General features: G+C 36.0%; 1 protein-coding gene across 4 annotated transcripts in view; it reads right to left on the bottom strand.

Moving 5' to 3' along the window:
* Positions 1–24805, bottom strand: part of Aff2 (ALF transcription elongation factor 2) — a 450392-nt gene that overhangs the window by 284742 nt on the left and 140845 nt on the right. For 2 of the 4 annotated variants that reach the window (XM_034485864.2, XM_076919068.1), the window contains exons 2-3: positions 14237–14369; positions 2130–2990 (exon numbers count right to left, since the gene is read on the bottom strand). In XM_034485864.2, coding sequence (XP_034341755.1) covers positions 2130–2990; positions 14237–14369 — 994 coding nt within the window. The remainder of the gene's footprint in view (positions 1–2129; positions 2991–14236; positions 14370–24805) is intronic. The other 2 variants (XM_034485865.2, XM_076919069.1) reach the window with 1 other exon arrangement.

Below are 24805 nucleotides of genomic sequence, written 5' to 3'. Positions count from 1 at the left end.
TATTTGTGTTTATTGGCTTGCTTGTTCCTTGACTATTTGCATCTATTGTCTTGATAGACCCTCAACCTAGAACTGACCTTAATACATGCATGTAATTAAAATGGTACAAAAGCAAGGAAGAGGAGGGAGATGGGATAGGGGGTTCTAGGGGAAACTATGGGGAAAGGGGGTGGCATCTGAAAAGTAAATAAATAAAATATTCAATAAAAAAGGAAAAAAAGAAAATGTGCCTCTTTTCAGTGTGCTGCAGCATTGAGGAAAAATAATGAAGTTATTTCTGTGTCTGGGTCAGGTATTTTGTAAATTATAAGAGTGAGGTTTACAATGGAATGGATTGTACTGGATGGGTGACCTGTCATTTTGTTAATGAGTTATAGAACTGCCTAGCACAGGGCTTTATGATGCAGTACTACTTGCAAGTCAGTCCTGAATGGTGCTACTGTAAGGAGAGAACAGTAGTATATATTAAGACAAGAGAAGCTTCAAAGGGTATTTCCATTTCCTATTATTGTCTTCTTCTTTCAAAGCATATCTATATTTAGGTATGTTATATTAAAACCCAATATTGAAGAAATTAAGATTATGATTCCTTGATGACTACATAAGAATAGAACAGAGTAAGTAACAGACAAAAAATACAATTAAGTAGAGCTGAATACATATTTTCTACCAAATACTTTCCGTTATACCAGAAAGGAAAAGTCAAGTCAAAGTGTGAAGATTTAGATATGGAACTAAGAACACTTGACTTTTTTTCTGATAGTAATGACAATACATTGAAGAATCAAAAGAAGGGACTAACTTGTATAAAGAGACTACTGAAAGAGAAATGAGACAGAAGGGAGGTGTTCAGTTAAGAAAGGTTCCAGCAATCCACAGACAAAGGCATAGGGTGTAGAGAAGTGGAGACAGAATTGAGAGACATGTAGGTGCAATCTTGACAAGACTTCATGAATAATAATACAAAAAACAAAATCATCCTAATATAAGATACTATCAAAGCATAGGTCCATAAAATGCAACCATGTACCCTAGGCCTCTCTTTCCTTGTGTTTGCATCATTCACCAAAGTTGTCATCAACGTATCTACTGAGAGTGAAGAAAAGATGAAAAGCTCATACTTCAGTAATTTAGCCAGCACTGACTTGGAATGTCTAACAATTCAGACTCTTAGCCTATAACTCTCAACGATTAAGAATGTTAATGTGGTTTTTTTCCTGTTTTTTTTTTCTAGCTTCTAGTGACCAGTTACAGAAATCTAACTCAAAGGCCATAGCTTCTTAGAAACCATGCTCTTAAAATGGCAGTGGGTAGCTGTTTACATGAGGTCATCTCAGGGGCAGCCTTATATATGTCCTCCACTCAGAATCCATAAGGCCTGTCATAATCATTACCCATTTATTTGCAAGAGGCTATGGTCCCACTGGACTTCTCATTTACAGGCAATAGTTCTTAAGTTAGACAAAATATTAGTCATTTCAACCACAGTGAGACTTGGTTGGACATACGAGTAAGATAGAGGTAATTATAAAATGGCTATGTGGGTATCTGTGGAAGAAAGTGTCACCAGAAAGAAGACTGGGGGATAAGAAGGTACTATCAGTACCTTGCCAAATAATACCTCTCTAAACAGACTCACAAGACATGAAAGAAGTATTTTAAATGCCTTTGGTGCTAGAGCGTGAGTATTGTTGTGTGCATGTATTTGGAACACTTAGGAGGTAGAAGTGGAAGGATCAGGAGTTTAAGATAATTTTTTCTTTCTTTGTGAATTTGATGCCAACCTGTGCTATGTGAAGTCTTGTTTCATAGAAAAAAAAATGAATGCATTCATTCTAAAAAATGCTTTCATGTTGTTACAAGAAAATTTTCTAAAATCATTCTATAAACTACCCTATTTCATTCACTCAACTCAACCATGTATTTCATCATTACAAATTGGAGACTTAATTGAACTTACAGTGTGTTGCTTATTTGAGTCACAAGTTACCATATATTAAGTATCAAACTCACCTTGAAGACATCCATACACACAACCCAGTAAGATAAGTGAATGGGTTGCAAGTAGTTGATAATGGAGAATAAAAAACCCAACTATAAAATAAAAGAAAACCTTAAAAATCACTTACTTCACTTGTTTGCAGGATTGTGAACTTTGGCAGTTTGGTCTTTGAACTGGTTGCACTGGGTTTCCCATCCAACAGTGATCCAAAGGAGAGGTTTCCAAAACTGTTCTCAAATTCAATGGAAGGCTTCAGTGTTGGAGAGATGTCAGTTGCCTGGTCCTGCCCATCCATGGGCCTTACATATGCTGTTGGTTTTTGTTGTCCCAAGCTTGTTTTGCAGTAAAGCCCTGGTGGGAATGTTGGAATGGAAAGGCCACTGCTGGGAGCTAATAAAGATGAAGCAACTAGGGGAGACCCAGGCGCTTGCACTGTAAATTCAGACTCTTCTGGTGAATTAGACTGAAAGATTTCTTTGAAAGCATCTTCTCCACCCAAATTAGGGTTATTATCTTCCTTTGCAGATGGGTTAGATTTTTCAACTGTACCAATTTGGGGTTGCTCAGCTGGGTAGACAAAGAAGTCTTCTAGTCGGGTTTGAGGTGGGTCTTGTGTGGCTGTCTGTATCTTGTTTGGTTGACTGCTAACCTGGCTTGCTTGTGCAGGGCTTGTGTTGAGACTATCTCGTGGCCACTCAGATTTTGATTTTCTGTTGCTGTGTATTAGAGTGGAATTAAGTATCACGACTGAAGGTGGAGGCATCAGTGCTGAGGAGTGGGTATTCTCCTGGTGAGACGGGATCATTCGATTCTTTTGTTCTGGATAAAAGTTTGCTTCACTTTTGCTGATGGGAGTTTGGGGCGCTGGATTCTTTGGGATGCCCACCAGATGATTCTGGCTGGAATGGTTAGATAGCAGATCCTTCATTTCATCATAACTTCCAAGAGTGTTCTGTACGCGGTTAGCAAGGGCATCCCCTTTGTTTGTCTAAAGTAACAAAAAAGATGGGGTGGGGTGGAAGGAGAGAAAATTAATAGATGTCTGCTTACTACATTTACACCTCAAAAAGAAGCCTAATATACACTAGTAAACAACACTCTTTAAAATTGCCATACTGTCACATAATTTCAAACTTTGTGTGGTAAGTAAGGAAAACATAAATCTTATATTGAAAAGATTTTGGGTCCCAATAGAATTGTTCACAAATCTTCAAAGAACAATTTTCAGCTTTATATGAAGATACACACATACCTGCACACACACACACACACACACACACACACACACACATACACACACACATACACACACACACACACACACACACAGACACACGCACAAACCCAAAGATAACCCCAAGCCTTACTGAATAATAAAAAACTTCTAGAAGTATCACCACTCCCAATTTCAAGTTTTATTATAGAGCTATGATATTAAAAAACAGCATGACATTACTACAATAACAAACACATTGATCAATTGAATTGCATTGAAGACCCAGACATAAATACACACACTTACAGACACCTAATATTTTTAATAAAGGAGCCAGAAATTCACATAAGATAAAAAGACATCATCTTCAACAAATTGTCCTAGTCATATTGGATGTCTGCATGTTAAAGGCTCCAAATAGATCTTAATTGTCACCCGGCAAAAAAATTAGTCCAAGGGGATCAAGGACCTCAACATAAAACCAGATACACTGATCCTGATAGAAGAGAAACACAAGACATTCTGAGCAGAACACCATTAGCATAGGTTGTAAGATCAACAATCAATAAATGGGACCTTGTGAAACTGAAAAATTGTATAGTCATTCAGACAAAACAGTAGCCTACAGAGTGGGAAATTTTTTTTTACCAACTATATATCTGCAAGAGGGTTACTAACCAAAATATAATAAACAACAACAACAAAAAACTATCATGAAAACAACTCAATTAAAAATGGGGTGCACTTTTGCTCTATAGTATTAGAGAGGCAAAGAGAAAGGGTATAGGGGAAAAAACTCTGAGAGTGGGCCTGGGATGAGGCAACATTTGAAATATAAATAAATAATGTAATTAATTTATTTAAAATTGGGGTACAGATCTAAATAGAATTCTCAAAAGTGGAAACTCAAATGGCTGAGAAACAATTCAATAAGTGTTCAACATCCTTAGTGACCTAGAAAATACAAATGTAAAACTACTTTGAGATTTCATCTTACACATGTCCAAATGGCTAAGATCAAAATCACAAGTGACACCTCATTGTAGTGAAGATGTAGGGTAAGGGGATATGCTCATTTATGGCTGGTAGGAGTATAAACTTATACAGTCAGTATATAAATCAGTGTTGTGGTTTATCAAGAAAATGGGAATTTATATACTTCAAGATTTAGCTATACAACTCTTGGTCATTTAACCAAAGAAAGCTTTATCCTACCACAGAGATACTTTCTCAAACAACCTGTTTTTTTCATAAAAGCCAGAAATGTGAAACAATGCAGATGTCATGACAAAAGAATGGATTAAAAATGTGGTGCATTTACACAATGTCATATTACTCAGATGAGTAAAAACAGAAATCATGAAATTAACAAGTATATGGATAGGATTAGAAAAGAAAATCATTCTGAGTGAAGTAACCCAGCCACATATGGTATGCATTCACTTATATGTAGATATAAATTCAATGATAACCCAGCTACAATCCATACAAACAAAGTGGTTAGGTGTAGAGTAAGGGACTGGGAAGGACAGATAGATCTTCCTAGGAAAGAAAAATAGAAGAGAAAGATATGTACAAATGAGGATAAAGACTGAAATAGGAGAATCAATTAGAGAGAGACAGAGAGAGAGAGGAGGGGCCTAAGGAAGGGAATACATGGAAAAATACATAAAACTAAGGGCCATTTGAAGGGTAGTATGAAAACCTAATATAATAAAAGCTTCCTAAAAAATACATATATGAAGGTGATCTAAATAAAATCACCAATTAATGGGGGAGACAAGGACCCACAGAACGTTGCTTGTTATCAAATGAAGTTTCCAGGATTGAGATTATGTTATATATAATTGAGTTGTTGGACAAAAGTGTCTCATAGACACAGCCAAACAATCCAGGCTGTTGCCAAGACTCTAAAAAGAGCTCACTACAAACCGATGGAAAGTTGACATTGCTGAAAACAAGGTCTATAAAACTTACTTAATATGGAAGTTGAACTGTTGGCCACATAGAGCCTTTACCTCTAAGAGCTAGCTAGCATCTTTGGTATAGGGAAGTATACTTCATACTACCAAAGGGGAGGTATAAACACCAACACATACACAAACCATTTGAAATACAATAGTGTCCTGCTTGCAAGATAACTAAACAAAATCTGATTTGACTGAAAACCTACTTCGTGAGAGAAACCAGTACCTGACCCTGCTGGAATGACAAAGAACATAAAACTAGATAAGACTAAATACTTCTGTTTTTTAAATATTAGCAATTAAATTACTAATAATGACATTTTACATACTTATAAGTCAGTGCTCTGCCCAACTGTCATCAAAGAAGCTTTCTCCTACAGCAGATGGGGGCAACTAAAGAAGCCCATGGTCAGACATTATGCAGAGGATAAGAAACATTGGAACATTTATCTTTAAAAGGGATATCTCAGTCAAATTTATCACCTTAGGACTCAAGGAACCCTATCAGAAATGAAGGTGGAAAAAGTGGAAGAGCAAGAGGGAATGGAGGATACCAAGGACACATAGCCCTCTAAATCAACATGATCAAAGTTTTGATGAAATAACAAAGACTGAGGCCACATGGAATCTGCAGGAATCTGTACCACATGGGGTTCTAGAACTGAGATAAGTGAACCCAGATTCCCTCCATGAGTAATTATACAAAACAATCACAACAACAAAACAAAAACAGAAAACCCCACTAATTGTGGGTTTGATGAGAACTGATACATTGTACATTACAATTAAAGATGTCTTTTTACTGGTGTAAAAAGATATCGTTTTACAAGGAATGCTTGACTTGTGTGACATATCATTCTTTGCAATATATTATACCATAAAATGTTAAACCTGTTTTATAGAGAAATCAGTTAAACTACACTGTCCTTTCTACACAAACTTTAAACAAGGCAATGGATTAAACAACATCTAATTGAGCTAACTTATGACTAACATGAATCTAATTCCTTTTAATCAGAGAACTGTATAAATTACTGGTGCCTGCCTACATATTCTGGGGGCGACTGTGTTTACACATTGATGATTCATACTCATTAACTTTCAAATGCTGCATTGTTCATCAACAGTGACTCAAGCTCTCCTGTGTCTTTTCAGTGAGTTAGAATTTTTTTTCAGTTTAAATGTTGTGTAACTAAATCAAAACAAAGTTTTCTTTTTAAAACAATGTTAGCCTAATGTGTAAGAGTAAAAGAGGCAACCAAACCAATCTTTGGATAATCAACAGCCCATCTCTATCATAACCTTGTAGGATATGCTAATCTCACAAAATGTCAGATTGTTATTTTATAAAATAACTAAGCTGTTGCTTATAGTTTTGCAATGAGAAAGTGAAGCTTTTATGACTAAAATATGAAGGGTAGTTGTATACGTGGAAATAAATCTGATGAAATTCAGTTGGTAATTCTCAAAATTAACTTTTATGATTCTCTTTACATCTAAATAGGCTATCAAAACAAGGTGTTTAATTCAGAAAAGCAAAAAACTTTACTATGCCTAGGGAGTACTATTCTGGCCCCATATGTTACAAAGAACAAAAGCTACCATTATCCTAGGTGTCATTTGGTAATGGAGCAATTAGTTATAGAAGGCCACATATTATATGGCCTTTGCTTCATAGAAACCATAAACATGCTCTTCATGCACAAGAGTGGAAAGCAATGTGGTTCATAAAAGATAAATACTCAACATCCAAGGTACTTCATATGCCCTCAAAATTCCCTGCTCTCCTAAGCCATACAGGTAGTGTACTTCCCATTCAACTCTCAGGTATTACTCTATCTAAAGATATATACTTCTATTGTCATTGTATGTGAAGATGGAAAAATATAGGAAGGATAAAGAGTGATGTATTTGAAAGGAAAAAAATGGAATGAGAAGATTGGGCTCAAGCAAAACATTTGGAGCATATTCCCTTTTAGTAGATAGAGGCAAGAAGAAGAGCCAGGAAAGGACACGGAAAAGAAATAATCAGAAAAGAAAATCAAACTAGGAACCTTGGCCTTATTATTAGAATTATCTCCACATATTTAATTCATGCCATGTGTTAATTCTTAGACACTTGTAAAAAATTAGGGCAGTTAGAGAAATATGAATTTCAAAGATTATACCAAAATATGCTAAATATATGCTAGGGGATTTCTGTGGGGGAATGGAGATCATTAGAAGTTGAATAAATACAAGTCAGTTTTAGTATGCTTCTCCTCAAGAACATCTTATGTTGCATCGTATGCAACCTTGGTGCTGAAGTAGTGATTAAACAATTAACAGTCTATACAATTCTCAGTAGAATAATTGCCCTGTTTTCAGAAGCACATTTGAAAGGCATATTTAAAAGATATAGAAGGGGAGAAATCATTTTTATTTCCTAAAATTCCCTAGGTTTACTATTTTAATGTCAGAAATTACTTCTTAGCAAAGGCAAGAATAAACTCTTTGCATATAGCAATTTCCTTCAACTGACTTACACAATGAACCATTTGGACAGCAGCCAAAGTCAGTGTGCCTTTTCACTCCCTAAATATAAAACAAAGAAATTCCATTGCCTTAAAATCTCACCAAGAATTTGATGTATGCCTGAAATAATTTCAGAAAAACATTTATCTCTGAAGTAATATGGCATATGCTACAAACACAGATATGTGTCTATGATCAAGTATCTGGCTTGCCAGCAGAAACAAAGGGACTTAATTTCCCACTCAAAATATCACTGTCATGTTTAATGGATTTAGTGGAAGCAAATTTCTACAAAATAACCTTATTCTTTCCCACTACAGACATCAGCTCAACAATACGTCTTGCCATGGAAAGTCACCCTACTTTGTAGGTCATCAGGATCCACATACCTTATATCTCATTTGCTTACAAGCAAGCTAGTAAAATGCCTGTTGTTATTTTGATGGTATACAGAAGACATATATTTTTTCTCAGTAGGCAGAACAATGTCTAATTTTTAATGACTCTTCATTGATGTTTACCTATTAGAGTTGTCTTAGTTTCCAAAGCATGCTGACACATTTTGTAAAACTCAACTTTTAAAACATGTTTTGAACAAAGAGAATTTCTAAACTGGTAAATATCTAATAGTATAATATCAAAATTAATGGAAAATTAGAAGTTCTCTAAATAAGCCCAGAAATTAACACACTGCTATGCAATATATATAGTAAAGGTATGCTTTCACTTCCTGTCTAAACTTATAGCTATTAAAATTCAATAGATAAATCTGAATCATTTTTATATCACTGAAAATTGACACAATGTCTAGTACAGTGGTTCTTAATCTTTCCAATACTGAGACCCTTTAGTACAGTTCCTATATTGTAGTAACCCCAACCATAAAATTATTTTTGTTGCTACTTTATAACTGTAATTTTTCTACTGATATGAATTGTAATATAAATATCTGATATGCAAAATATCTGACATATGACCCCTGTGAAAAAGTTGTTTGACCTTCCAAAGAGTTTACAATCCACAGGTTGAGAACCACTGGTCTAGTATTACATTATCAAATAAATTGTTGCAGAATTTAACAGAAAAAAATATATCCTATACTGTGCCTCTATCAAATGAAAGAACATGTAAAAACTTGAAGTAAAAGATACATTTGAAAGGCAAAGGGCATAGTAACTTGGTTACTACTGATTGGACAATGACTTGAAAACTTTGAAGTCCATGATAGATAAGTCAAGAATGAAAAGTTTATAGGTTAAAGAATAATATTCATCTGTAAAATGAAGAATATTACCATAATTATGTGAGACAAAAATATGCCTGGCTTTAAAATGTAAAGGGGGATTTCTCTTATTGCCTCACCTATAAGTGAATTAAAGCAATTTAAAAACGTTATTTTTCCTTAGAACAGACTTTTTTTTCTAGAAAATGCCAAGGTATTCCTTATATACATTTTTTTTCTTTTGAAGACAAAAACCATGAGAGTTACATTAAATTCTAATTTAGTAGAAGTAGTCATTTCAAGTTAGGGGTTAAACTATCACAATAAGCTTCTGTAGCTTTTCTGTACACACAAGCTACAAGGGTAGAGTAGAACAGTGGTAACCTGTAGGAATGGAAGCTGGTGTCCTTCTTAGACAAATTTCCTCACAGAGCAATTGTTTCAGAAGGCCTCATGACAGAAATTCTATAGGAGATAATTTAAGGTTGAGTTTACAGTCCAACCTTTCTAAGTTAAAAAATGGCTGAAGATCTGCACGGTTTACATAACAGATTGCCATGGCTACAAGTAGGAAATACTGTGATCATTTTATGACAAATGCTAGTAAGTAAAAAAATACTCATGAATCAAAGTTAGGCATAGACACACAGGCATAGATACATAGCCTCAAAAAGGTCCACTGTTTAACAACCACCAGATACTTCATAGTTCAGAACAGGTTGCCAGGGTCAATTTTTTGCCTCCTCACCATTGGAGAGGTGACTGTCATCTAGTCTTGTACTTTCTTAAAAGCTAGACATGACATAGAAAACCTAGTGGAACCTGAAACATATTGTTCTACGCCTACATTATTTACTCTCATTATACACAATAGTAACTTCTGATGTACACTAAATGTTCCTTTTTGCTCTCCAGAGGCTTAGCAATCCTGTTAAGGACAAAGATATTCTCAGCAGACTTGATCAGAAATTCTAATTATTTCAAAGATGAAATTTAGCTGTTTGAATCAATTGTAGACTTTTTAAAATATTGCCAATCCTTTACTTCTCCTTCTACAAAATTGGTTGATTCCTTGAAAGTAACCTGTGTACTCATTAGTTTCCAAGTAATTGCAGCAATCTTTCTATGAAGGAGATGCATTTTACAAGTATTTTCAAGCATGAATTACATGTCTGCTTTGTGGCTCATGACTAACAGCACTGCTTCATTTAAGCTCCCTGCTTCTCATTACTTTAGGAAATGCAAAGTTCCCTCGGTTTGCTTCTAATGTTATCTAAAATCGGTAGTATAATTTCATTGCCAGACTAATGTGCTGAGAGGCTAGTGTACCATACTATTTCCTTTTAATAAAATAAGCAAAATAATTCAAGTTTTGAGGTTCATTTTTCTTCTATTTTATTGTAGGGTAGCAGAAGTATGTGATTTGGTAATTTCCTTTTCTTTTCCTAATTCTGATATTTTCTCAGTTAATCTTTCTGGGCCATGGGTTTCCATTGCTTTCTTTATGTATAATAATGACACAAACTATAACTTTATGTGCTTTGCAGATTTTAAGGGAAGGTATTCCAAGCCATTCTTTTGATCCTCACAACAGTAATTCAAGTAAGTCTCCATTGGTCTTGGTCTTTACCTCCTTTAAGACAAATATACCCGTATAAGACACTTAAACCTTTCTGTACCAAAGTTTCCTCATTTTTATTGAGCCATGAAAATCTGTAAAATAGAACTAGTAATAGTAATTTTAGTAATCATAATAAGATCACTTTAAAAAGGAAGAACATGCATAAATGTTATGAGAGAAACCAACTACTTTTTGTTTGGGCTTAAGTTCCGCTCCAAGAGAGGGAACTAATATTTTTCAATGTTCAGGCAGTGAAGAACTTGAGACTACATAGGTCATTGACCTACAAGATAACCAAACACTAAAACCTAATTCTGCTAAAGGAACATAGCAATAACAACATTCCTAATGATAGACTGACTACTATTAAACCCATAAATCATGTCTCATTCAACCTTCATTAGAGAAGTTTCTCCTCAGTAGATTGTAAGTAATAAAAAGATCCACAAGTAGACAATATGTAGAGAATGTGAGCCTTTGAAATAATTAGTCTTACATGGAATGTCTTCATTAATCCCCTCCTCTCTGGGCTCTATGCAGAAGAGTAGGCAGAAAGTAGGAGTTAGAGGGGATTGATATACAAATGAACTCACAGAGACAGTAGCAGTATTTACAAGCCCTGCAAAGTTCAATCCAGATGGGGTCACAGCACCAAGAGGGAGATGTGGACACTTGGCCCCAGCCCTAAACAAAAATCTATCTGCAATTGATGCCTGCTAGCAATGGCAAAGTTAGTTTTCTGCAAAGGGAATCCTACTGAGTGTATAAACTTTATTTCAGTCCCTGAGCCCAGGATTAGTTACTTTGACAGCACAAAAATGGCCTCAATGGTGTTTTGTGGATATTTTGTATCCTTTGACTTTGCTTTGGCATTTTCATCTAATTTATCTTTTACTTGTTTCTTTTGATTATTGTTTTTTGTGTCTTTCTTGGTTCCTTTGTTTGTTTTTGTGGTTTGAAAGAGGAGAGAAAGAACATGAAGTTGAGTAGATAGAAAAGTGGAGAAGAACTAGAATGAATTGGAGTAAGGAAAACAAGATTAAAGTTATTGTATAATTTTTTTGTTAAAAAATAATAGCTAGGGAGTGGTGGCACACGTCTTTAATCACAGCACATAGGAGGCAGAGACACACAGACCTCTTGAATTTGAACTCAGCCTGGATTACTGAATGAGTTCCAGTACTGCCAGGGGCTACACAGACAAACACTGTCTTGAAGAAGAAAAGAAAAGAAATAAAAACCACAAACTTAAACAAACAAACAAAAGAGGCAGAGAAAACTATGAACTGAGAAAAACTTGAAGTTTCTCAGGAAACATCTAAGTTTTTAGACTGAAAATTCCTCAAAAAACATGGGGACAATTTGTATCTCATAAGGATGAAAAGAATATATATGTAAAGCCCTAGTCTAGAGTTCAGACAAATGATTACCTCACAAGTCTTTTTATACTCATAAAGTCATGCCATATGGTTTCATATTTTTTAGGCCCCTTTCTCTTTTTTCTTTTTTAAAAATAATTTTTATTGAATATTTTGTGTATTTACATTTCAACTGTTATCCCTTTTCCTGGTTTCTACTCTAGAACCCCCTTATCTGATCCCCATTCCCCCTGCTTCTATGAGGGTGTTCCTCCACCCACCACTTTCACCTCCCTGCCCAGTCATTTCCCTACACTGGGGCATCTAGCCTTCACAGGACCAACAGCTTCTCCTTCTATTGATGGCAGACAATGCCATCCTCTGCTATATATGTAGCTGGAGCCATGGGTCCCTCCATGTGTATACTTTGGTTGGTGATTTAGTCTCTGGGAGCTCTTGGGGGGGGGGTCTGGTTGGTTGATATTGTTGTTCTTCCTATGGAGTTGCAAATCCCTTCAGCTCCTTCAGTCCTTTCTCTAACCCCTCTATTGGGGACCCCACGCTCAGTCCAATGGTTGGCTGCAAACATCAGCCTCTGTATTTGTCAGGCTCTTGTAGAGCCTCTCAGGAGACAGCTATATCAGGCTCCTGTCAGCAAGCACTTCCTGGCATCTGCAATAGTGTCTGGGTTTGGTATTTGCAGTTGGGATGGATCCTCAGGTGGGGCAGTCTCTAGATGGCCTTTCCTTCAGTCTCTGCTCCACACTTTGTCTCCATATTTCCTTTAGATAGGAGCCATTCTGGGTTAAAAATTTGGAGATGAGGGGGTGTCCTCATTACCCCAACTGGGGGGCCTTGTTTAACCTCTGTGATGACCCACTCTTATTCCTAAACTACTTACTGATGATAACCATCATGTCTTCAGGTAAGAAACAAAATAAAATAGAAATTCAATCCTTCTTATCCCATATTACATTTAGTTAGAAACCTAGTCTTATCATTTCAGCCTCCATATTTTATCATAAATCTATCCTGTCATATGTTTCTCTTAGCAAATACAATAACTCCTTTAACTTCCTCTCTCCGTTTCTATCACCAATGCCATCACTCATTCATGACACACTCTTGTCACTAGAATTTCCCTGAAGGTAGGGATCATATTTTGTTTTTATTTGCAAACTTCTCTAAGACACTCAGCACATAGTGGACCTTCAAAATATGTAAATTAAATTAACCATATATCTGAATATATATATTTAAATATACTACATAAATTAGATTAATTAAGAGTGGAAAATCCTGTATGTGTATGTGAATTGCCAGTTATTTGAAAATTAGTCATTTATTCTGTCAGCCTTTCAAAACTTTGAAGGTACCCAAGTGTCTAAATCAAGAACTCTTTACTCATTCTTAACAAAGCAGCCAAACTCTTGACTCATCAGTAGTCACCAATGCAAACTGCCAACTTGACATCAAAGTAGACACTGAACCTACTCTGTATTTGTTGAGAACTTTCCTATTCTAGAAGCCACTGTCCTTTAAATAATACCATCTTTAAATCACCTCTTGAATTTTCATTCATTTTTCTCTTTTATTGGTTTTATTTCATTAAAAATTATACTACTAAGTTTTACTAAACACAAACAAACAAACCCCGAGCAGTTGCCAGTAATACAATAAAACTCTTCCCTCCCAAATCTCTTCCCAGTTACCTCTAATTTCTACCACACAAAAAGGTCAGAGATAGTCACCCTAAAACAAATACTTGTAGCCATATTTGTTTGATAATTCATAGAGCTACATAGGAGGCTGAATGCCTCTGGAAAAATCAACTTACTTCATTCTATCCTTTGGTTGAACAATGCTAGCCCATGCTTACTAGCCATGAGGAAACATGATGGGCTTTTTGCCCTTGCAAAGAAGCCAAGGATTTTCAACAAAAACTTATTAGAACTACCAACCATGAATCCTAAACTAAACTGGAAAAAAGGGGTATCAGTTTTGTATTAGATGGCACTGATTTGGTGAGTAACCTATCCATTGGTGTTCTAATAAGGTCCACACAGGTTGCTCAGCTAAACACATAAGAAACGTAGAAGGGACATTTCCTATAACAAGAATTGGAGTGTAAGTAACTCTTTGAAGACAGAAAGTCTTACAAGTCAGAGAATTATATGAATTTTGTTCTGGCACACATTTTATGAAACTTTTAATTGCCCCCAATGTAACAATATCACTTCTAAAATAACTTTTGTTGCTTGAAAATAAAGTTAGTGTTAACGTGCAAATTCAAAACTGTAGCAAGAAAATATTGTCCAAAAAGATAAATTACATACATATTCAGCTACCTTGTAGGGCTCCCCAAAAAGATCAAAGCCTGAAGAAAAGAGATCTTCTTCTTGTTGAACTTCTTGACTCCTTCGTTCCCATTCCCTTTTTTTAAGTGCACTACGGTCTTGTTCATAGTGACTGCCATGAAAAGGAAAAGACAAACAGAGAAAATATTATTTAACCATGAAGAAATGTAGACCTCTCTTGTTATCCCTTGGAAGAAAAAAGATGCAAAATCTGTATTGAATTTAAAAATAAGGAAAATACAACCAGAAACTTGTTCATTAGAAATTGTACCCATGGCTGTACAAGTATGTAGAAATCTTGTCTTTTGTCCATTTGATTAGCAGATGCAATTTCATAAAATACAAAAGTAGTCTACTATACAGAAGAGGGCTTAATTAAGGTCACATAATGTTATTAGCCACCTGGTGTCATGAATTCATAGATGTCACACAATACAAAGGAAACAAATGATTAAAGTATGAATCTTTATGTGAAATGACACTATTCCCAAGCCTTTACCATATTTTAATGATCACAGGTGAGTTTACAGTCATTAAAGCATCTTAAGTGGCATTGGACACATATGAATATTAACTAAATTATTTAAATACTTAGAATTACTTTTTGATTGAAAATATATATATATATATATATATATATATATATATATATATGCTTTACAGTGCAGTAGGAACCCTTTGGTAAAATTATTAAGAAAGGAAGGATCCTAGCTGAACCAACAAATAATTGACTAGCAATGAAAGAGATATATGACAGAAGAATTAATTGAACTCAATATAAAGATGTTTTATAAACACTACCTCTGAGAGTTTCATCAAATTTCAGACTTTTCCATTGAAGCATTCAGAGCTTCCAGAAACATTTAAGATCTAGTATGTGACCCTGAGGGTTACAGAATTGAATGCTTCCTTATTAAGAAAGTTATTTTCTCTACCATGCCATACTTCAAATTAAAATCTAAATGTATATGATTTATACCAAAAATTGAGAATCTCTAACACAAATATCTGAAAAACCAAAATGCTTCCAAATCTGAAACTTTTAAAGTGCTTACATGATGTTACAAGTGGAAAATTCCATAGTTAGTGGTATGTGAGAGGTTAGAGTGAAAATTCAGGAACACAAAACATATTCTCTAAAATTTCCTTCACAATAGGAGCACAGACTTATATGCAACATAAATAAATTTCCTGTTTACATTTGGGCCTTTTCCACAGAGTATCTACGTATGAACCTGAGAGGTACAATTCCAACTAGCTTAGCAAAATACACGCACAGGTATAATGGTTGGATGGATGTTTTAATAGTAATACTTTTGATTGAATTTAAATCCCAGTCCTATGACTGGCTAGGTCACAGACCCTAAAGGAAAACCTAATTCTATTATTCTGCTTTTTAAAAGGGAACACTGTGTAATTGCTTCTAGGATTTTAATTGTTATACTTATAGATTAGTTCAGTTCTAAACCCTCCTCAGAGAAATTTATTTTTCAATAAATAACAAGGAATTCATAACTAATAAAATGCAGATAATAAGATAATGTATAATTCTCACTTATAAATGAGACATCTATATCACATACTTCTAGTACCCCCAAGGCTCAGATATCATTTCAGAATTGTTGGTAGAAAGATATTAAGAGCCAAAGATAGTAGACACTGGCATATTATTTACTCACTGTTATCGAGCTATTATACACATGAACTCAGAGCATCTATAACTGTATGAATAAGAGCTGCATAAGAACAATATATCAAAAATGCCAGCATAGATGAGGAACAGGCTCATGAAGTTCCTTGCCTATATGAAGAGCTACTGGCAAATGCTGGTTCTTTGAAGAAGAAGTGGCAGTTTTCTTAATAATGTGGCTTCTGAGAAGCTACGCATGCTCTAATAGATTGTTCTACATCCATGCACAGTTAGTGGATTTAATAAAAAAAATGAGCACATATAATTGGGGGGAAAAGTTTTAATGAGGTATAGGGAAGAAACTATAGAGTAGGGATGGACTATGGGGTAGATTTGACCAAAATATTATATGCATATATATGAAATTCTAAATAAAATAGAGGCATGTATAGTGATGCAGGCATTAATCACAGCATTGAAGAAGGCACAGAGGTGTAAACTTGTAGTGGTTTGAATAATAATGCCCCACATAGGCTCATATATTTGAATACTTAGTCATCACAGAGTAGCACTACTTGTAAAGGATTAGAAAGTAAGGCCTTGTTGGAGTTGGTGTACCCTTTTGGAGGAATTGTGTCACTGGAGGTGGGCTTTGAGGTTTCAGACGCTCAAGCCAGTCTCAGTTGCCCACTCTTCCTGATGCCTACAGATCTAAATGTAAAGCTCTCACTTACTTCTCCAGCACCATGTCTGTCTGTGTGCTGCCATGTTCCTCATGATAGTAATAATGGACTAAACCACTGAAACTATAACCAGTCCTAACTAAATGTGTTCTAAAAGTGTCTTTGGTCTTGGTGTCACCTCACAGCATTAGAACACTGTCTATGACAGGATCTCTGTGAGTTTGAGACAAGTTTGACCTGTATCCTGAGTTCCAGATCAGCCGTAGCTATATAGTGAGACTTTTTTCCAAAAGAAAGAAAATATTTCAAAATTAGTGGAAAAATCCAAAATATTAAAGTGAATTTATTTATATAATTATATAAATATGCATAGCATGACTATTAGGTTATAAATATTCATATTATTTATATTATTTATATATATATTTATATTTATATGGATGAGTTTCCTGTCACATAGAAATGCCATATTAAAACATGTTATTGAAATACAAATTACCATGATTGAAAACGGGGATCAAAGATGTATATCAGCATACAAATGGCGTAAGTGTTTCTAAATGTAGCATAAACTCCAGTGCCTAGTTAGCTAGTTCACTTAGAAGTACCATAGTCATCATCTACAAAATAAGGGCCTTGAGCAAGCAGTTCTCAACTGGTAGATTATGACCCCTTTGGGGAGTTGAACAATTCTCTCACAGAGGTCACCTAAAACCATCCTGCATATCAGATATTTACATTACGATTCATAACAATAGCAAAATTACAGTTATTAAGTAGCAATGCAAATAATTTTATGGTTGAGGTCACTATAACTTGATCAATTGTATTAACAGGTCTAAGCATTATGAAGATTGAGAACCACTTGTCTAGTGCATTAACTATATACTTAAGTATATAAGGATTATGTGATGTTACTACACTTAATCATTCACTCTTCATAGGAACCTTTGAATTGTCAAACTCAGTACTTGGATGGATAGGGATATTGTCAACATAAACCACCTTTAGGCTTCCACTTTAAATTGATAACATTTCTAGAGTATTCAATTGTACCGCTAGCTTTCATAATATAGAATATATATAGCACATAATCCATGAGGTGTACTCCTGAGTATGTTTTGCGAGTAATATCAGTGTGATCCCAGTGTGAGGCCAAAAACCTTACATAGTGTCGTACCATGTGTTCAATGTCCATGTTGAAGGCTGATTTAAAATTAACCAAGCATAGTAACAACTTCAGTCCTTTTCCTGTGGCATGGCACTCTAACCTCAATACCACAAATAGCCGCAGGTAATAGAAGCATACCAGTTTGTCAGAAATGTAAGAAAAATGTGTGCATGGTGGGATGGAATAACAATTTCAGGTAGTATTTAGCATTGTAAATGTAGGAGGATTTTTTTTCTTGCAATAGAGGACATTAATTTCTTTGCTTTCCATAGCAGATGATTTTCAACACAAAAGCAAGAATTGAAGTCTGCTGCTTCTGAGTAAATGTGAGCAAGATGTCAGTTTCCTAGCTATCCGTTCATTTTTTGCACCTGACAGCTCAAAATGACAAGCCCATAGATCACATTTAATTCTCCCATGAAGAAAACTAAAGTGCTTTGGTCTCTTGGCTTTGCAAACTACCTTTTTTCTCCTCTGAGGGAAAGACATAATTAAAACCCCGAAGGCAAAAAAAAAAAAAAAAAAAAAAAAAGAGAGAGAGAGAGAAGAAGAAGAAGAAAAGGAAATGTGCTTTAAGTTGCATGACAGCCCTTCAAGCGGCCAGCAATAAGGGCCCTTTTGGAGCTTTACCCCAGCTTTGATTTGTTAGGAGGCTCTTGGCTGCATTTTGTATCAGTTCATTAGCTACCAAATTCCAGATGCAAATTTGAATAGCAGATTGAGCGTGCACATGGGTGTTATCTGTTGCAGGCAAAGCTGCCTGCTGCATTTTTTTTTAACACATCTAACAAAGAACAGTTAATTCTCATATCTCTGGTGAGAAAGAATTTACTCTCCATAGAGTTCCATTGCTCTTGGACCACAACCAAATAGGTCCAACTTTTTCCTTTCAAGCCCAGCATGGTGTTGTATTGAAAGTTTTACATGGTGAAATCTAATGAGGAAAGAACTACATGGTGATGAGGTTTCCAGTGTATAACGTCACTGATTTCTGACTGAATCCAACATTACTAATTTGAAGCACCAGCTAATTAAAACCATAGCTATGTATTTAGCCTCTTGTTATACCTACTGCCGTTTATAATTATGAGGCCCTCTTAATCTACTCAATTAAAGTTCTTACAATTCATGCAGGTTGCATTTGAACCTGTGAACCCTGCAGAGACTGCAAAAAAGTCTGTCTATCCCCTGAGGATTTGATGCATCTTTATTCTGGGACTTGTTTTTTTTTTTTTTTTTTTCCTGTGGGAGAGCAGCTGTGGAGGCTACACAGAAAGCTCAAGCCAGCCAGAAAGGAATTAAGGATCACATTGATGGACAGTCTGAGTTTATTCAGGGAGACAAGGACAGGCTAAGTCAGTCTCATTAACACAAGAACCCATCTTCCTGTTGAAAACGTTAGTCCAAAATCTCAGCTTCACGCTTCACAACACTTACCAAGATAAGATGTTTTCTTTTTCCTCCTAGACATATTGATATTAATTATACTAGGATGGTATAAAAACCCTGACTACTGAAAACCAAATATATCCTTTTGTTAATAACTCAAAGACTTGTGCCAATCTCTCCTATGTCAGTCATGTCCTAGATAATAGGACAATGCAGAAACAAAGTGACTCTTAGTAAAGCTTCTGCTAATTACTCTGATATATAGCATGATGATGAGAAAACTCTCTCTCTCTCTCTCTCTCTCTCTCTCTCTCTCTGTGTGTGTGTGTGTGTGTGTGTGTGTGTGTGTGACTCTGTCTCTGTCTTTCTCTGTCTCTGTCTCTCTAATGGAGAATTTTTATATTTTTATATGTTACCCATCTCTGTTCCTCTCAAGCCTAGAGTAGCAGATAAATTCCATTCCTTTATACAGGGGAAAGATAAAATGAGGGGACATGTCCTAAGCTTTGAGTGTCAAGGAAGACATGAACTTGACTTCTTTCTCTCTTCATGATGAAGTCATTCTTTTTCAAATCTTCTGTTTCTCTCACACACTTTCCTAACTTTTTCCTTAAATCTGATCTCAAATGTAGGTAACTCTCATTTTGTACATTAGGCCCAGGTCCATTTGTGGGGCAATAAACTCAGGGCACATGTAGATTCAATGAGTTCTGGAAAGTTCAATTATGCCATATCCATTAACTCACAGTGGTAGATCAGTTGGCCGACAATGCAGACTTCTCTTTTAGAATAGTAGCACTAAAGCAGGGAGACACTTTAGCAATCATCTAGTGGTGTTGCCCTCATTTTACAGATGAAGAAATTGAACTAAAAATGGTAATGGGCTCCACAGCAGGTTCCAAGGAAAATTCAGAGCATGGAAGCCAGGTTTTCAAATTTGCAAACTAGTGCTCTCTCTCTACTATTGAAGGTTTGACACTCCTGTTTCCAGCATACTCAAGAATAAGTGAGTCTTCTTTTTGTACCCATTGACAAACTTAGGATAACATTACATTAAAAACGGTCGAGAGAGAAAATGTTTAGAAACTTGGCTTGTACCAGAGTATAGGGGGAAAAAGACACATTTGTTTTTATATTCAAGTGTACAGAACCTAAATTGGTTATAAAAAAAATTAACCTTATCTGCTGGAAGAGAGGCTAGGATTGATAGAATAATAACCAATTTAAGTCGTTTGCTTGACTATTTCATGAAATTTAACTCTTGTTTAATTCATTTGACTATTTTACAAAGACACTTGGAAAAACATTTAAAACTGATAATATTTTTAAATCTTTAAAATACAATAAGTTAAAGAACTTCTGCATAATATGGGATTGACTGTGTTCTTGTATAACAGCATTAAGCACCTCTATACTAACATCTTTTAGTTTTTTAGAGGAATGGGCCAGTGAACATGTTTTGGTTCCCTTTCATCTTTACTTAGTAAGACAATAGTTGCACCAACACTGCAAGAAATTATTGTAGGAGAAGGTTAGTGTTTCAATGTAGGACACTTCTGAAAATGGTAGTAGAGGTATATTTTATCCAGAAAGCCTATGGAAGTACTCTCTGGGGAGAACAGTAGACCTTTCCAAAGTCACCTGTCTGGCCTTGTATCCATGTCACCTCATGTCTTCTGTTTCTTCCTTTCATTTTATCACACATACTACATTTATTGAAATACAATTAATATTGTGAAATTTCATCCATTTTAAGTGCACAAGTGCAATGACGTTCAATATAGTCACTGAATTTTAGAACCATTGTGGTATGATTCAAGAAAAGCTTGACCAATCACAAAAAAAACTGTATATCTTTCAGAGATCACGCTGCTCTACAACTCTCTAGCCCATACAGATCATCAATTGCTTAGAACCTTTTTACTTTGTCTGTTCTGAATATTTTTACCTTCATTGAATGAGATATGTAGTCTTTTATATTTTGCTTTCTTCATTAAGCCTAACTCTTTAAGGAATCTCCATGTTGCATTGAGCAGTACCCAGTCCTTTCTGGAGTTGAATAAATTCCATTTCATGAGTACCGATGGCTTTATACCACTTCTTAAAATGGATCAACTGGCACATTCTTTCTTTTTCAAATGTTTATTTTTTATTTTATTTACTTATTCACTTTATAGCCTGCTCACTGCCCCCCTATGGGGGGGGGGCACCTCTTCCCAGAATCCTTCCCTATCTCCCCTTCTCCTCTGAGCCTATGAGGTACCCCCAAGGTATTCTCTGACCCTGGCACTTCAAGTCTCTGGGAAGCTAAGCGCATTCTCTCCCACTGAGACCAGTCAAGGCAGCCCAGCTAGAAGAACAAATGCCACTTACAGGCAACAGCTTTGGGATATCATCTGCTAACTGGCACATTCTTAATGATTTAATTGTCGTTGTCTATGTTTGCCATTAGATTGTTTTGAACATATTAAAGACAGAATCTTTTAAGTCCCTTCACTCAGCCCATGAACAAACACAAAGAAGTTTCTGTATATATAAAAGCTACCTGTACAGCCCCTTGGAAACTTCCAAATAGCAGCACTGTTGTCAGGGATTTTGGTTGCTCTTCACAAAAGGACAATAAAGACTCATTGTTGAAAACAACACCTACAGTACTCATTGAATCTAGAGAAATCAAGCTTGTGCCTACATAATGTCTTCATGCCTATGGACTAGTGGTTATGGTACTGTGATCTAGTTTGATCACTACCAAAGGAGAAAGCTAAACATTAACTCAGTCCCAAACTCTGTGATCTACAATGGTACCTTGTCTGCAAGATATACTAGTATAGTAGTGGCAAAACTCTTGTGGAAGTATCCAATCAATATCTTATTAGATTTATGATATACTCTATGAGAGGGAACCATCCCCAATATTGCTTGGGTGGCCGAGAATCTGAGACTAGATAGGCCAGGTATCTCGGACAAATCCAAACACTATTTTTCTGTTAAAGGAATGCAGAACTAAAAATGATCCCCAATGACATTCTGCTGTACTCATAGATCAGTGTCTTGCTCAGTCATCAGAGAAGTTTCCTCCTGCAGCAGATGGTAACAAAACTGAATCCCACATCTGGACAATGTGCAGAGAGAGGGAGACCTTGAAACAGTTCTAAATGAGATGACGACATCAAATCCCTCCCCTCAGAGCCCAGAGAATCCTGAGAAAGAAAGAGGAAGAAAGACTGTAAAGCCAGAGGGTATGGAGGACATTAAAGAAATAAGGCCCTCTAAACACAGCCAGACCAATGCACATATGAACTCAGTCTGTGGCAGCATGTACAGGGCCTACATGGTTTGTGACAAATTGGGTCCTAAAGCTGAAAGGAAACGTAGACATGTGCCCCCATCCATAACCCAGAAGCTATCTCCACCTGACAACCATTCACAAATGAATAATTTGTTTTCTCTAAGGGAGTCTTGCTAGAGAAACAAACCACTCTTTAGGGCAGGTCCCATACCCAGCAATAGATGGCCAATAGAAAATAAACTCAATGATGTCTTTGGAGGTTCCTTGTCTCAGTAGTTAGGACATTTGTTGGTTTGTTTGTTTGTTTGCTTGCTTGATTACTTTCTTGATTTTTATTTTTAATTTTAAAATTTAGGGTTTTTTTAAACACTTATTTGTTTACCTCACAGGTGCTTTGTGTATATTTTCTGGTCTTGTGTTTGTATGAGATCCTTATACATAAAATTTTGTGTGTGTTTGCATCTATATGTGTTTCTTATGCTTTTTGTTTGACTCTTTTACTTCTGTTTGCTTTGTCCTATGCTGATTTGTTTTTGGTTTATCTAATTATTATTATTATTTATGTGCCAGATGTTTTGTAACTAAAGGCAGAAAGCTGTATTTGGGAGGGAAGGAGAATCTTAGAAGAGCTAGAGGAGGAAAAAACATAATAAGAATATAAGTTGTGAAAAATCTATTTTCAATAAAAAAGAACAGAAAAAAATAAACACTGAATTTGAACTCTGACCTTGATTCATGCATCTTTGAAACTTCATTAAATAAGCATCTTTTAGAATATACTGTAATCTGTTCAGAGATGCACAGTCAGTATATAAAGAATTAGATACCGTGGACTTTCCAGGTCTAAATGGCACATGCATATCACACTCTCTTCCCAAAGGATCACATATCATCATGAACAAGAAAAAAATTGTAGGAGTCATAAGTAATGGGAGTCTGTATCCAAAGAAAATTTACTGGACATAAAAGAACTGTTATACACACAAAGTCATTGTGTATAAAACCTGCTCAAGATTAAGACAGCCCAAATCCCAGCATAAATGGGGAGGTGCTCATGACTCCCAATATATCTGAGAAGCTACTGGCTTTTGATGACCAATGAAAGGAGAGTCAGTTTTCTTCAGGAATATAGTCAGTGGGAGATTACCCATGTTCCAGTAGGAGATCCTATCCATACATAAACCAGTAACACTAACTAGATTCCAAGTATTTTTTTTTTAAATGAGAGCACATGAAGTTGGGATGGAAAGGTAGTAGTGGGAGGGTTGTGAGAGGAGTCAGAGAAGAGGGATTGTGGAAGCAGATTTGATCAAAACTGATCATATGCATGCATGAAATTATCAATGTGTAAAAAATTAGCATGTCGTTTAAGTTTTAGACAAAATTATTTTGCCTGGCCTACCAAAACACCAAATGTGTAAAGATTAAAACATCCATCCCATGTGCAGTCACCAAAGGTAGTCGCTGATGTGGTTGCCAGGAAGTGCATGCTGACATGAGCCTAATATAGCTGTCTCCTTAGAGGTCTGCCAGAGTCTGACATATACAGAGGTGGATGCTCACAGCTAACCATTGAACTGATCATGGGGTTCCCAATGAAGGAGTTAGAGAGGAGACTGAAGGAACTGAAAGGGTTTGGGGCCCCATGAGGAGAACAACAATACCAACCAACCAGAGCTCCCCAGGGTCTAAACCACCAGCCTGGGAGCACATAGGGAGGGACCCATGGCTCCCGCTGTATATGTAGGGGAGGATAGCCTTGTTGGGCATAGGTGGGAGAGGAGGTCCTTGGTCCCATGAAGGCTGGATGCTCCAGTGTGGGGGAATTCCGGGTGGGGAGGTGGGAGTGGGTGGGTGGGTAGGGGCACATCCTCATAGAAGTAGGAGGAGGGGGAATGGAATGGGGGGAATAGGGAAAGGGGATAACATCTTAAATGTAAATAAAATATGCAATAAAAATGAGGAAAAAAGATAACCTTAGGCCCCAAATGGGGAGGGAAGGGGGAAACCTCACAAATGACACTATAATCTATAACAAATGTAAAATATTAAAGCTGCAATGACAGTTAAAACATTTATAAAGAGTAAAAATCTAAAAGCAGGCAAATAAAAATCTGACACCCACTAAAAAATACCTTTTGTTTTTACTGGGAAGAAAGCCTTAAAGAAGGGTGCTACCCATTGAAGATCCCACACAGACTCTTTCAGTTATTAGAAGCTTTATCAATAATAAATCATTTATTGTTCATAAAACTTGGCTTCCTCATGCATAAAATAGGAATAGTGTTTATGTTCTGTTCATTCAGTTAGTGTAAATGTTGACACACTGGTGATTAAGAAGGGGTTCTGAGAACTATTGATGGCTGCTTACAGTTAATGGACAACA

This window comes from Arvicanthis niloticus, chromosome X, assembly GCF_011762505.2.
Source record: "Arvicanthis niloticus isolate mArvNil1 chromosome X, mArvNil1.pat.X, whole genome shotgun sequence".
In the NCBI taxonomy this organism is placed as follows: domain Eukaryota; kingdom Metazoa; phylum Chordata; class Mammalia; order Rodentia; family Muridae; genus Arvicanthis; species Arvicanthis niloticus.
This window is presented reverse-complemented; position numbering and strand designations above follow the sequence as displayed.